Source organism: Paramacrobiotus metropolitanus, unplaced genomic scaffold (assembly GCF_019649055.1).
Source record: "Paramacrobiotus metropolitanus isolate TYO unplaced genomic scaffold, Prichtersi_v1.0 Parri_scaffold0000056, whole genome shotgun sequence".
In the NCBI taxonomy this organism is placed as follows: Eukaryota; Metazoa; Tardigrada; class Eutardigrada; order Parachela; family Macrobiotidae; genus Paramacrobiotus; species Paramacrobiotus metropolitanus.
In genome coordinates this window covers 288,136-302,639 of record NW_026570276.1, presented here as the reverse complement: position 1 = coordinate 302,639, position 14,504 = coordinate 288,136, and the positions used below count along the sequence as shown (strand labels likewise).

Here is a 14,504-nt window from a genome sequence, read left to right as displayed (position 1 = left end):
AATTCAATGTATTGTTTATGGTAGCGTAACTCGCGGTATAACTCAACTCGGTTTTGTGCATCAGAAGCGTAACTCGCACGCTCTGTGTGGTCTAGCTCTGGGTGAAGTTTTCATACCTGCACAGGTTTGTTATGCAGTATATTGTTCCTGACCTTTATTGTCAGTATGTAAACAAATTAGCCGAACAAGTTTTTACAAAAATATTACGTCGAATGAACTTGCGTCATGTAAGGGCGTCTACAGTCCGCCGAAAAATGGTGCGAGCAGTAAAAAACCGAAAAGGAAAGAGTACCTATAGCAAAACGGGGTGTGAAAAGGGTGTTTAAAATAAACGGGGATGAAAAGGTATCACCCTTATAAAATATTAGCTTCAGCATTGCCAATAAGCGAAATTTTATTTCATATAATCTGCCGACGCTTCGGTCATGCGGTGCCCGAAAAAAGCGAGTGAATTTTCCAAATTATAGTTTTTAGTTTTTATCTGTACTTTGTTAAACCAATTTTATTTCAAGAGAAGTCAACCTGTTTGACGAATTCAGGCACGTGGAATATTTTCGCCGCAATACAAACAATTTTCGCGGAAGCGGTTTTACTAATTAAACTCTGCGTACGTTTAGTGATCGTGTACTGTAATTCGCGCATTAGACGTTTGAAAGTCCGCGTTATCGTGAAAATTTAGCGATTTAGATGATAACTTGTAATGCAAAGCAGGTTCATTACGAAAAAATCATGTTTAGCAGAATTTTGCTGAACCTGTCGCTATATACTTGCTGCAGACAATAGTAAAATGATTACTTTAGTGAAAAAATTATTTACTTATCGCAAATCATACTTTCTGTTCAGTTCTCATTATGCAGATGCTTACTTACGTTTATTTACTGTGTATTTATTTTCTGGCTTGCGGTTTACTTACTGTTTGCTGGATTACTAAGAGACAAAACAACCTACAAAGTATGGTTTAACTTTAACTTTATGGTTTAACTACAAAGTACTTTTACTAAATAAACCAGCACTAATTTAAGCTTCCGTCCGAATTTAGCTCCCATTTCCAACCGGTGGCGACAGCACGAGTGGAGGTATGCAGCTTTGAATATCCGCGTACGGGCACGTCAAGAAATCGCGCCAGATGGCGCTCCGTTTCCTTTTGCAAATCTTGTGGAATGTGACCACAATTTGGAAAATCAGCAAAGACAGTGTTTCTAAATATGCTTTATAAAGCGAGTGTGCGAACTCAAAGAAACTGGCAGGCAGAATCAGTCACTGTCCTGCTCACTAGTGTAAGCACTTCGTTGACTAGCATGGTTACTCACACCACAATCGGCCTTATTAAATCACTATTCACTAACTAATTTCAAAAAAATAATTTTACAGCAAATTTTGGGCTGTGTGAGTGAAAAAACGTCTAGTTTCCAATGGTACTCTTTACAACACACCCAGGGCAGCCGGAAGTCCAGAACTGGAATGGTGGAAGTCACCATCTTTTTGGGACACTCACATTCAAGCTGTTACAGCGCTCGATTGCGCAAATGAAAGATGTCGAAAAATTCAGGCCGTGTACTGAACACTGTTAGCACGCTACTGTAAAATTTTGAGCGATGTATGTGTTGCCGATGGCTTACAAAAAAATCGGGCGCATTGGGAAGTTTGGGAAGACTGCCCAATGATGCCGCTGTTCGACTGATAGGCATACATGGAAAACGACCAGAGCAGCTAACAATCAGATGCGCGCGCATACCGCTAGGGCAATAAAAGGTTGAATCCGGGTCAGCGTAGACTAAGCAAAGACAATAGCTGCGGAGCCATGCGATCAATTAGCAGATAAGCAGAACATCTCATCAAAAGTAAAACAGAAAGATTGACTGGTTAGAAGATCTTAATGACCAATAGGATGCTTCTGGTGACTTCCACCAAGAAAGTCAGCCGCGTTGCTCAAAACTGCTAGTCAACGAAGTGTTAACAACGGGATCAGCAATCAGATTCAAAGTGCTCATATGGGAAATCCTGTAGTCCGCCAGAGTGTTATAATCCTCTAGAACCTTACTGGCAAATTTCAGTCGCTGTTGATCAAGCGGCGTCTTTGCCATATCTTCCACCAGAGCTTTGACAAAAGCCACCCGGTGAGATGGATGCGTCTTAACGACGAATAATTTCCCATCCAGTCCCTTAACGACAACCTCTATACAGCGCTTGGTTGGCGTTATGTCGATAATTTCTTGAATAATTAGGTGCTGCGATAATTTGTCGATCACTAGTTCAAGCTGCAGGTGGGTCTTTATATTCGATAATATGACAAGCAATCCGGCGATAACAATTTTACCGCCGAGGTACGGTTCATTGATGTCAAAGTTATCCCAGATGCATTCCAAAGCATCTTCCAAGGGAATGCTGTCAGGATCGCATTTGGGACTGCACAACATTTCCAAAAATGCCAACTGCGACACCAGTTTTAACTCTTTACAATCCCAAATAGTCGATAAGGCCATTACTTCGTATAAGAAAAATGACGGCACTTGCTCCACATCGTGCAAACATAGGTGATCACCTTGCACAGCATCGAGCACAAATAACACCGCATCGCTACTAAATTTCATTTCATAAACGTCGGAGCATGCATGAAAGATGAAATCGCATTTTGTAGAAATACGAACCAAGAATTGTCGATTAACTAAGACATCCCTCTGCGGACAGCGCAAGACAATTTGCTGTTCGGAGGATTTCCGAAATACCATGTGTTCCACAAGGTCCTCCTCCTGCGGATAGTTGTCTTCTCGTGTAGTTTTTTCACCCATTGCAAGACGATGATTACAAATCCCACGCATCTGGTTTAATTGTTTTCTTATTAACAATTTTTTAGGGACCCACATTTTAACATAACAGTACGCTTTCCGAGCGAGTTTCAGGTTGGAGCAACCGCTATAGCACGTCCGACCGGACACCTCGAAAAGCTTGGTGTTGATCTGGTCTACACTGTCGCCACAGTCCGGCGGAATGCCGATGGTGTGAAAGTCCTTTGGATCGGTGAATGCTAATTGCACCGACTCCACAAGGGATTTTAAGGGAATTCTTTGTAACAGAATGCGAGCATGCCAGGCTGCATTTTTTGAGTGGATTTGGGTGTCGGCTTCGTCAACTATGACAACGTGAAAATTAGATAGTTATTATTACTATCTTAGAAGTATGCATGGCACGTCTGTATTTGTCAACCGAAGCGTAGCGAAGGTCTTTTATGTTCGAAGGTAATGAAAAATGTGGTGTCTGTGCGTCGGTCACCGCCACGAAATACACATATGCAAGGAGGTGTCTGTTACCGGATGCACACATGAACGGTGACCGTATTCACTGGCCGGTGGTCATCTCACCGATATGATAAAAGGATTACCGCTTTTGGTAAAAACGGCAAAATAGCGCTGCAGAAACGTAAGGGGGTGCGTTTTTGCCTGTCACAGGCGATGGGTTTTGTTCCTGGAATGATCAGTCGATAGTGACAGTATCAATATACCGGTTTCCGCTAAACATTTCTGAATCAACATCCTAGCTGGGTATTGCAAACACTGTCCAGTGCCAGAATACGGCTACCTGACACTCATCTGTTAGCGCGAAAACTCAGAGATCTCTTTTTCTCTGTTTCCCATGACACCCACTTCGATCTTCTGACATTGTGCAACCTAACAAAAACTATGAAACCGAAGAAAACTGGAAAGGCCGGCATTCGTGCATTTCCCGGCAAATATGTCCCACAGACATTTTGCAATGCCCCAAAATAGCAAACACAAACAAACCCCTGCGCTAAAAAATTTAGACTATTTAACAGTCCGATTATTAAGAAATTTCTTCTACTAAACTGCTTAATCAGAATCGTAATGATCAGCAATGCTGTTGGTGTCACCAGTTTTTTGACATGATGGACCTATACGGGAATGCTGCTTTTTAGACCAATCTTTGACCTTTTATTAACCCGTCACCAGCGTTACCAGATCCTACACTTCATGCCGTATTCAGTAGATAACGCTGCCATTGACTACTTTCCATAGGTGCATGTAAAATCCTTTTTTTCGACAGCAGCCAGTACACATAGCATTACGCTTGCGCAGACTAAGACTAATTACAGCGATTAAATTTTAAACGTTAAAAAAACAGCCGAAGTCATTATTATCATTCGTGATCGTTTTTTATCATATGTGCATATTGTGGCGGTGACCTCCCACAGCAGTGCATGAACCGGCATAAATTATTCCTCAAGAGCTGAAGAAAATTCAAAAAATTAGGATTTTCGAACAGTTTCGAAACATTTATCGAGACTTTACTTAGGCATTTGCGAAATCTTTCGTAAATGCATAGCAGGGCCAGAGGCCGAGATTTCACTTGTCATTAAGCACTAAAAATTCTACCAACAGGAATGAGAGCATTGAATAATCGAAGAGGATTGTCTGCAGTACAAAGGGGCGTCAGACACTCTGTACATAATCCTGCTACGCTTGGGTCATGCAGTGCCCGCAAAAAGCGAGTCCACTTTCCTAGTATTATCATTGTTCAGAGTTCTCTGTAAAGCGTTAAATGGTCGCTTCACAAATGTTTAACAGTCGTGGCGACCCCCATGTGTAAAATTCAGAGTCTACAATCTGCAAGACGCGTCGGTTCCTTGCCGGATGTTCAATTTACGGGTTTCCAATGCTGGTGGATGTTAAATCTCACAGATTCTACTGTAAAGCAGTTAATTGTGGTGAGGTCACAGTGTTGCTTCTGTAATGATCTGTCGCAATTTCTCGTAACTGACAGAAATCAAGAGTTGCAGTATGGCCGTAATATGCAGGCTACGTCACGGCAATCATCACTAACGTCAAAAACACTGGCTGCTGTGACGCTGAAGCGATCAACTGCGTGATGCAATATTCCTGCTTCCGTAATGCGCTTTCGTATCGGACAGAAACCCGCTAACGCGTTAGTCTTGAATACAGAGTACCTTCGCTACGCTCCGGTCGAAGAACAAATAAACGAATACCAATGCTCCGTAATTAAAAGCTGTGATTTTAATACACATTTAGAAAAAGTATTTTGGAGCAAAAAAAGACAACTTTTTAAGGTTGTTATAAAATTTTAAAGCAATTTTAAAGCCGTTGTTCGGTATAAGGGCAGTATCGCATCTTGAGCTTACATTTCAAAAATACCGCTTCATAGTGGAACTTTTGGTACTGTACTCGCACAGCTACTTGCGTTACTAGACTGTGTATGCAAAAAGATATTCCTCGAAGACTACTTACAGAAAGCTGCTAAAGTAACTTGATTATCCATATAAAATGGTTTGGGCTCGATCAGTTCCCCAGTTTTATCTATCCGAACAGAAACAAGATGACCGCGTCCATATATATCTTTAGATGCCCGCTCCTTATCCATAAAATTTTCATCAAATACATAGTTAGCAAGGCAGGCAATCATGCCTTGCTGGTCTTTGGCCGAACTGAGTTGGGTCGAAAGTTGGCAGTTCTGCAGGAGTTGGATAAAACCATTCTGTGCAGCACGAACCCGGTAAGCTGGATCTTTGCTTTCAATGCTGCACAGCGTTTCTATTAAACTGCTCGCCGATATCCTGAGTTTCGGATTTCGACTTAAGCATGGCTTAGTACACAGTTGCAAATCGTCTGGAATTTCTTTGGCAATGAATGGTGTGAAGCCGTTTATTACGAGCACGATAAACTTTTCATCACCTATTTTGCTTCCCGCTGGCACTTTCTCACCAGTGGATGCGTTATACAGCCATTGCCTCTGATTGCCAATAACGGAGTTGGCCAGCTCCAGAATGATGCATCCCAAACTCCAAATGTCCGTCTTCCGTCCAGGAAATTGTCCGTTTATCGCTGCGAATTCGCTCAACATCTCTGGCGACATATACCGCTGGGTTCCGCGCAGCCGGCTAACATCCTTATTGCCTGTTGAAACTCCCTGCAGTTTAATGCAGTCGTCTAGGTCTCCAATCAACAGCCGCTCCTGATTATCACTAAGTTGTTTGATCAAAATATTTTTTGGTTTTAAATCGGAATGGATAATCTTTTTATGGTGGAGAAACTGGATGCCGTCGGCCAGTTCGATGGTGTAACGGATAGCTGTTTGGTGCTCCATTTTCAGGTTTTTCTCATGCATCCGTTGCAATAGCATAGCCAGATCACCGCCTGCGAGCAAAACTAACACAAGTGTATCAAAGAGTAACCTGGAACTAATGAAAAATGTAATAAATCCTATGCTTTGTCTACAAGAAACTTTAGGTGCCTCGATTGTCTCTTGGATCTCATAAAGAGCTCCTAGTTTGGTATCAAAACTTTTGTAATTTATTTCTCATTGGTTTGAGATATTGGTGGATGGCTTCCGTTGGGAAAAGGGGAAGGTGCGAATGGTAATATGTATCGGCAGGCCGATTGCCAGCCCGGAATATGACTGAGTACAGACAAGTGCCTGGTTGCGCGCTTTTTGTGGTTACGCAAGTGTAAGTTCCATACTTATGGCGTCCACTGTAACTGGTGGTTGTTAACCGCATAATTTGCATACCCGTTGAAAATCGTACTGGATTTGTGGCACCAGACAAGTGTTACATTACATACATAATTTGTGCCTTACCCATCGAAAACATTTCGCCCATCGGTATCAGCCTAAATTTTTAATGTATGTAGTTCGATGCAAACCTGCGTTCGATGCAAACCTGCGTTCGACGTTCGATGCAAACTATTTTCAGGAAGGGGCGCCCGATTACCCCAATCCCACCTTGTAACCGTAACTCAATAATCTCGTGGAAATTAAATGACGTTTGGATTTATTACCGTTTCCCGAACCGACGCCACGGGTGCCAACCTGAGCCGTGAAGGCGCTGTTGACGAATCTGCGCCGATGGGTCTGCAAAATTATCCCATAATTTTGCAATGACGATAAGTGCCAACGATTGCCGTGCAAACCGTTTGCGCATATCATATCCGGTTGGGCCATTTCAGAAGATCAGTTAAGCGAGCTGTTTCAGCCAATTCTCGCGAAAATCGAAAACTAAGAAACTCTTTCACAAATCGCATGCCGTTTTTTTAATAATTTTGCCAACACAAATACGAGTACATAATACTGCCATCGGGCAAAGTTTAGTTCTTTGAGGTATCGTACCTCCGGCGTACCTGAACAGAAATCCATCAAAAGCCGCAAAATAACTTTTTTATTCTGCGACTCGACAATGCTGATTTGATGATACGTCAACAGATGTTCATGTCGTATCTGAAGGACAAGCGCCATCCGTCGATACCAAGCCCGCCAGATTTTTCCTTTAGCAAACATCTCTGAACTGGTGTCCAGATGCGTTACCTTCACAACGACCTCTTTCCCGGCAAAATCTCCGCTATCAGTGACGATAGCCTTATATAAAATCCCGAATGCTCCTCTTGCAAAATAATCCGAATCATTGTAATTATACTGACAAGTGCTGCCCATTGGGTTTAGAATGACTTCGTCGTCGGTCTCAAAGTCGGATTGGTTTTCAGATTTGTTGGATGAGATGTCGCTGCTTTTGCTTTCGGACTTTTTAGAGTAGTCAGTTTGGCGGTTGAAAGAGTGGGCTGCAGGAAACAGGTTAAATAAAATTACCAAATTAGCTGCTCCTCGGACATTGTGGCGCTAAGCAAACTGGACATGCGCCCGGAAACCGGGCGTGAAGTGAACTGGCTGTTTGGCCGGTATCTGGGCGCACAGAATTTTGGTCATGCGCCCCGTAGATCTCTTACTAAACCGTGACTGGTCTTTACAATGAGAGCATATTTATATAATTTACAATGGACACCATAAATGTGGTTACACCGATAGCCGATAGCGCTATGCATGCATACAGCTATCGGTGTAACCACATTTGCGGTGTCCACTGTAGTAAGTATACTGTATTTCTGTGGAGGCACGCAAAACCCATCTCAACTTATTCAATGAAAACGTTGATATTCGCAAGTCGCAAGTGACTTTGAGGGTCGGCCAACTTCGCCTTTGCCGTTTCAGTTTGCCTTTTCAACTTTACCTTCACCTTTGCCCTTGCCGCCGGAAAAGCCGTTACACTCCATTGCCGTTCCAGAACACCGTCTTTAAAAGCCTTCGCCGTGTGAAATACGATTTACCGTTTACACATTTCCATTTCTTGACTATTTTATTGTTGTTTTTCTTTAAAGCGTTGCATATAATATTTGTATATAATACGGCTCAAACTTTCTGGAAACAAATTCAGCATAGTTCCGCTGTTTCCGCAACACTCTAACAGTTTCAAAAAAGCTAAAATCAAGTTATTACAACTGGTACCAGATGCATGCACTGGTTCCACTTGAGATTCAGGAAAGATTTTAAGAACAACTTTTTTTCTCAAAATTAGCTTTTAACGGATGTTATCCTAGTGAAAACAGAAAGCAGCTTTGTGCACGAGCGTGATCCATGCTGGATCAGAGTACAGCTTTTTGTCACGGTCATATTTTCTCTTGTACATTCTGGTAGATGTAAATAAAACACAATTTTGACGGACGCAGAAAAAATCACCTTAAGCCTTAAATCACCTTAAGCCATTAGTTTAGTGGTTCATTTTATTAGGCCCCAGCACATTGCGGGCACGTTGCTACTTTTGCGAACAACAAAATTAATAATAATATTAAAGAAAGTGTTTCATAACTCTCTGTTGTGTTTGACCTTGCGTTGGCAAAACTTTTGTTTCCGTAAATATGTTAGGAATCAGAGCTAAAGTTTAAAAATTTTCCTACATGCATGTTCTGCATACGAAGATATCGTAATAAATATTATTATATTATGTACAGTCATATACGTACAGACTACAGTAGTACTACTCGAAACGCACTTTAAATGCGTTCTGTAAGATACAGAGCCGGGAGTTCTCTAAAAGTGAATCTACCAATGGTACAGCGCTGAATCTTATAGATGGTTACAGAGCAACGAGACCACGGTTTCTAAAAGCGCCCAGTTACTGTAGTTGAATTGGTCAACGATTTATTTATTTTTCACAACAATTTTGTGGCCATTTCCTTTCTGTTTTTCTGACGATTTTAAGTTTTGTTAAGTTACGAAATCAAACGACTGGTGAAAAAGCGAAAGGCTGTTGCACGTAAAGTACGCCGAAGTATTCCTCGCGCTGACGGCTATGGCGAAGTTGCGTGTTGCCATCGATACAAATTCAAACATGCACTATCGGAGGCAGCTAAAATCAGTGAACAAAGCAGAACTGGAATGTTGATTCGATAGAAACAATTAAACTCCCGTTAATTACACCCTCAAAACTTGAAAATTAAAAATAGGACTTTAGACGTACAGCGGACTGTGCATCTACATCAAAAAATAAATTTGACCTAGCAAGAAATGCGAGTTCTGTATCGTAACGGAGCCAGGAGAGTTCCTTTTAGATACAGAACACTTTAACTCGGCCGTCCAATCAGCAGTAAGGGGGTGTGATCGAAACGATACAGAACTTCCGGCTCTGTATCGTACAGAACGCATTTAAAGTGCCTTTCGAGTACAGCTAGTATTCAAACATCAAATAAAGACATGGCACTAAAAATGTTCAGAAATGGCAATGTGTTAACGGGGATTCGTTTTTCAAACGACAAAGGCTTTTAAAGACGGTGTACTGAAACGGTAAAGCATTGTGCTAGCGGTTATTCCGGCGACAAAGGTAGAGCTGAAAAAGGCAAACTGAAATGGCAAAGGTAAATGGACGGCAGAAGCGAAGTTGGCCGACCCAACTTTGAAGTTAAAGCAGTACTATACTCACACCTTTAGTCTTAACGCCGTAATAGCTAAAATCGACATAGCCATTTGCCATCGGCCCAGCCACAGATCGATTGCCTGACATAGTCCATTTCTTAATTTTTCGTTGAAACTTGCTGTCGTGAGTGCGGGTATGATGTGTAATCATGTGTTTATTTAATTTCTACGTAAACGTCGTGCAGTAAAACTTGGATACTTACGCTCCTTCAGTCACGTAGCGGCCTCGCAAAATACGTAATTAACAGTCATAGTAACTCTACATACAGATATACGTGAATCACCTAATAAATTTCTTATATTCGCCATCCCAGTTTTTAATTTTGGATTTTCACAAAGGGTTACAACCTTTCTGCTTATAAGTTTGAAAGCCTTTCCCGATTAATCGTTTGGTTAACATGCCGTCTAAACATGACAAAGTGCAACAAATTGTTGAAGCAGATTATGTAGTTGCTACTTCTTTCCTGACCAATTTTTGGTGAAAAATTTGAAATCTGAATTTTTTTTTATGATTGTACTGTACGTTTGTGCGGTTAATTAAACAACTTGTTGATCGAAAGCAGATTTATGAAACGGGCCGCCGTATAAACGTTATGAATACAAAAGGTGGAGAGCGGATGACGTTGCTTATTGAAACGTTGTACTGTACTACATGCAAATCTTTCACTTGCTGCGCCTTCGGAGACTATTCCGTTTAAAAACAAACTCACCCCTTCGCCCACCCACACTGATTTTAAATCTCAGTGGATGCAAGTGAATGAACAGAGCGGAAGCATTCTCACTCTCTGTAAGGCCGTGTATAAGCCCACCCCTTTTCTCACTGAGTCAAAAATTAGGAAATGGGCTATACCAGCTACACAGATACAAGCTTGCCAAGGAACTGAAGGCGTCGAGGAACAGGCAGTGCACACTAAGCGCACTGCGTGTTCCTTTACGCCCGTTCCGGAAGCCAGCCACCTACTTCAGCACTGACTTTGTACTAGGCGCATTACAATTACTATTATTATTACGAGGATCGTTGGGGCGCATAGCACTGACCTAAAAAAATCCGTTAAGTCCCGTTTAAATACTCACATTAAACTCTGCTGCAAATGTACCATACCTACCATACCTTCTGAAACAGCGACAGTCCTTTCATCTTTACAGTCAGAAAGCAAAGGTGCGATGCCAGTTTCAGCTTGTTCTGCAGCCAATACCAAGTCATCCCGCCTGTTTCCTTTGTTTCTTTCTTTAATGCAACAGTATACCCCTGAAGAATAAAACAATATTTCTGCGCTTATTTTGCAGCAATACTTACCAATACTTGGATGCAACGACACCTACTTACAAATACTAACAGGAATCAAAAAAACAGTTACGATCAACACTATTGGTGTCCAATAAGAGTAGCCACGAGGCGGTGGTGGTTCTTTATTGGAATCCGTTTCTAAATAGTTTTCGGGCTTTGGTATATCGTTGAATGTTTTGTTGTCCCAAGTTAAAAGGCCCAGAGTTATATTCCTAAAATAAAGAAGTTCATCTTACTTATCTGTACTGTTAGCATAACAAAATATTGTACTTATAGAATTATTGCTATTTTAGCCGATTAAGCTCGCGCGATAATTAAGGTACCTTACTGAATGAATTTAAAATCCATGCACGGGTTATAGAAATAGGTCATACATTTCACAAGTCACACTTGTGTCATTGATTGTACCGTGATTATCAACTTACAGGCCCTCCCCCCCTCGAAATACAAACCCTGGGCTTTAATAAAATGCACGGTAAAATGAATTACCGGCATGTACCGGTACCTAGCACACAATACCACCACCACCATGCCACACTTGAAATATACCGGCAATAGCCCCCCCCCTCCGAGATCCGAGATATAAGACCATGCCCGTAATTGAAGCCCCTCCGCAGGGCGTTCCCACTTTTGTAACCCAGGGCTTATAATTCTATAATTACGGTGTGTACTTATTCTAAGGTCCTCTGTGGTCATCGCTTGTGGAAAATGTGTTGTCCGCCCGTCGGTCACTCTAATGCATTTTACTGCAGCATAGAGCGCAGTGCAATTACGGGCATGGGTCTTATATTGCGAAGGAGGGCTTCTATTTTTCGAACTAATTATCTTGGCAGAAGCATCAAATTTCAAACCAGTAAACGCTGTTGTTCCGTGTTTATGCAGTTTCCAAGGTCTAATCACTAATGCGCTTGAAAATGCAGCAACTGTGGCTCGGCTTTTGTAAGTTGCAATATGCACATTTTCGCGCATCCGGTTTGAGATGTGCGTTTGCCTCATGAGTCATGGCTCATGGTTACCGCCTACCGGTACATTGAAATTGAGACAATACGGCATCTGCAACTAGCTGTAACGGGAAAACAAGATCTATCTGTACGATGGTAAACAGTCATGAAATGGTAACGCAACGTACAGAAAAGAAAAGGCAATCGCTCTTTTATGCTGTCGAGTAGCTTACCATAACTGCAGAACGGCTTGCGTGTAATTCGCATTTGTATTATTTTCCTTCATATCTGAGAAATCTGGAGCAGTTGTTGCGCTAAATACGAAGGTTGCTGGCGAGTGGTGTCACGTGTAAACGGTGGATAAAAAATACCTCAAGAATACGTTAGAGAATATGAGAAGGGTCACGAGGCTAAACGTTACCGTTGCAAACTTTACAACGATGTATGGCGCATTAATTTGTAGCACTGCAGTTTCGGAAGGAACAATCGATTTATCGCTTTTTCCAAATGCGAGTCGATTCTTTCCACTTGCGTAAACAACATGATAAGATAACAATTAGTGCTTGCAAACATGAAACATATATTTGTAATGTGTGCATCTTTCGGGTGATTAAAACGACACTGTTCGTTTATAACTTGCTTCATGAACACACATTGCTCGATGCTCAAAGCAGCGTGTGCGATGCCCAGCTGGGCGAAAGATAGCTGCCGGGCCAGCCGGTGTTCTAACTTGATAAGATATCTACAGTGTACAGCGAAAGAAACTACTGTAGATTTTGCTGCCAGTAGGAGTGTTAAAGCCTATTTATACTCGGTTTTAAGACCGTCACATCTCACGGAACTGATGAAATTTCGCAACTACAGAGTATAAACACTTCCCCAACTCCGTCACATTGCACGTGACTGACTTGAGAAGTATAACTACGTACCCGGACATCGTCCGAAAAGTTAGGAGGTCCGTCAAGTTGATGGCCGTCAAAATTTGGCTTCGTCCGTCAAAATTATGAAATAGAACTGGTTCTATTTTTTCAAAGTTGACGGACATCAAGTTGTATACTTTTCGCGCAAGTCTGCTTAAATAATTCAGTAGAGAACTTCCCAAAAGAATTCAAACTTCACCGTTCTTTATGAACTTTTCCCAAACTTTCACGTGGTTTTATTACTTTTTACTACGTTTTGTTCCTTTTAACATTTTCAGAATTTTTGCATTAGAAACTTAGTCGCCCTTCTCCGCGCTTTATTGGTTGTTTAGTGATAAAGATCAGAATCCTAGTGCTTTTTACTCACAGTAAATTCAGAGCCTAAAATCTTCAAAATCTGTGTGAGCACACTTAATTTTTGCAAAGAGGGGGAGCACTGGTTATTTATTAAAACCAGTATTAAAAAACGGAGTATTAGTTAACTGGCAAAACTCGGGAGTATAGCAGGTACGAGCGTAAATTGGCACATCTACAAAAACTTTTGAAAACCTCGAAATATGAGCTTGTAAAAGTTTTTAATACTTTTATCGCAAGAAGGCCATCAGTACGATAGTGTACATTTTTTCGCGAAACCTTGTAGTCCGAGTTGAGGTCTCGCGCAAAGCGCGAAGCTGACGTTGCTTTTCGACCTGAAAGTTGAAATATTTCGGGTTTGTTAAATTTAAATTAAATCGTGACATTCCCAGTATTACGTACATCACATCATCAGTTACGTTATTACATCTTGCCTTTGCGACATGGTAAAGAGGCCTTTCTAAATGCATATTCTGGGTGTATGTAGTGTCCTTGCTTTCTCGTGTATTGACGAAGGCCACTAATTATTCCCTGACTAAAAATTTTCTGTTGTCATACTACAGTAAAACCTCTCGTTACATACACTTCTTTATTAAATACACTTCTCTGTAACATACAACCTGTAGGTTTCAGAATATAAATCCAGTAGAAAAAACTAAAACACACAGACTAGTGAACTGGAAAAAATAGCATTGGCGGTAACCAGATGTCTATTTTAGTCTTCGGACAGCAATCTCAATCTCAGCTCATTAGGCAGAAGGGATTCCCTCTTGTACACTGTATGAACAATCATTGTTAGAATAATCACTGGAGTACGGTATTTGTAGCGGAAGAGGGGGTTTTTTCAAATGACCACGAGATCCTCCCCGGGAAAGTTGAAAAACACAATATATTTGATCGAAATTTTCGATAAAAAATTGAGACTGAGCTCGGAGACACTGTTCATCAAATCAAACAATCACAACGGACGAAACCGCGGCTTGTCTATCTGTATAAATGAGCAGATTTTCGAATCTGCTGAGGAAGCTTAAGGTCAACCAAGAGAGCGCAGATACTTCTATGATTCTTCTTCTCTCACTGTTTTAATTAAGGAACCGAATCGGCTCGCATGTTATAACATAGGGGGGATTCTCTTTATAACATTCACCTCTTTATAAGCCTGACATACACTTTCCGGGGAACCAAATGCAGTTTAACTAGTGTGGACAACCTCTGAACAACATTCAGCCCCGGTTA

At 41.4% G+C, this 14,504-nt stretch overlaps 1 protein-coding gene across 2 annotated transcripts; it reads right to left on the bottom strand.

The window, feature by feature from the left end:
• Nucleotides 1-901: 901 nt before the first annotated feature.
• Nucleotides 902-12,475, bottom strand: LOC129592876 (uncharacterized). 2 transcript variants are annotated; one of them, XM_055489017.1, is made up of 6 exons: nt 12,228-12,475; nt 11,093-11,265; nt 10,877-11,014; nt 7,146-7,580; nt 5,259-6,164; nt 902-3,130 (listed from the first exon to the last, which is right to left on the bottom strand). In XM_055489017.1, the coding sequence occupies exons 1-6, from the start codon at nt 12,278-12,280 to the stop codon at nt 1,917-1,919; spliced, it is 2,919 nt and encodes a 972-aa protein (XP_055344992.1). In that variant the 5' UTR covers nt 12,281-12,475; the 3' UTR covers nt 902-1,916. The 2 variants fall into 2 exon arrangements, with proteins under 2 accessions (XP_055344992.1, XP_055344993.1); XM_055489018.1 differs by lacking the exon at nt 7,146-7,580.
• Between the last annotated feature and the right edge of the window lie 2,029 nt (nt 12,476-14,504).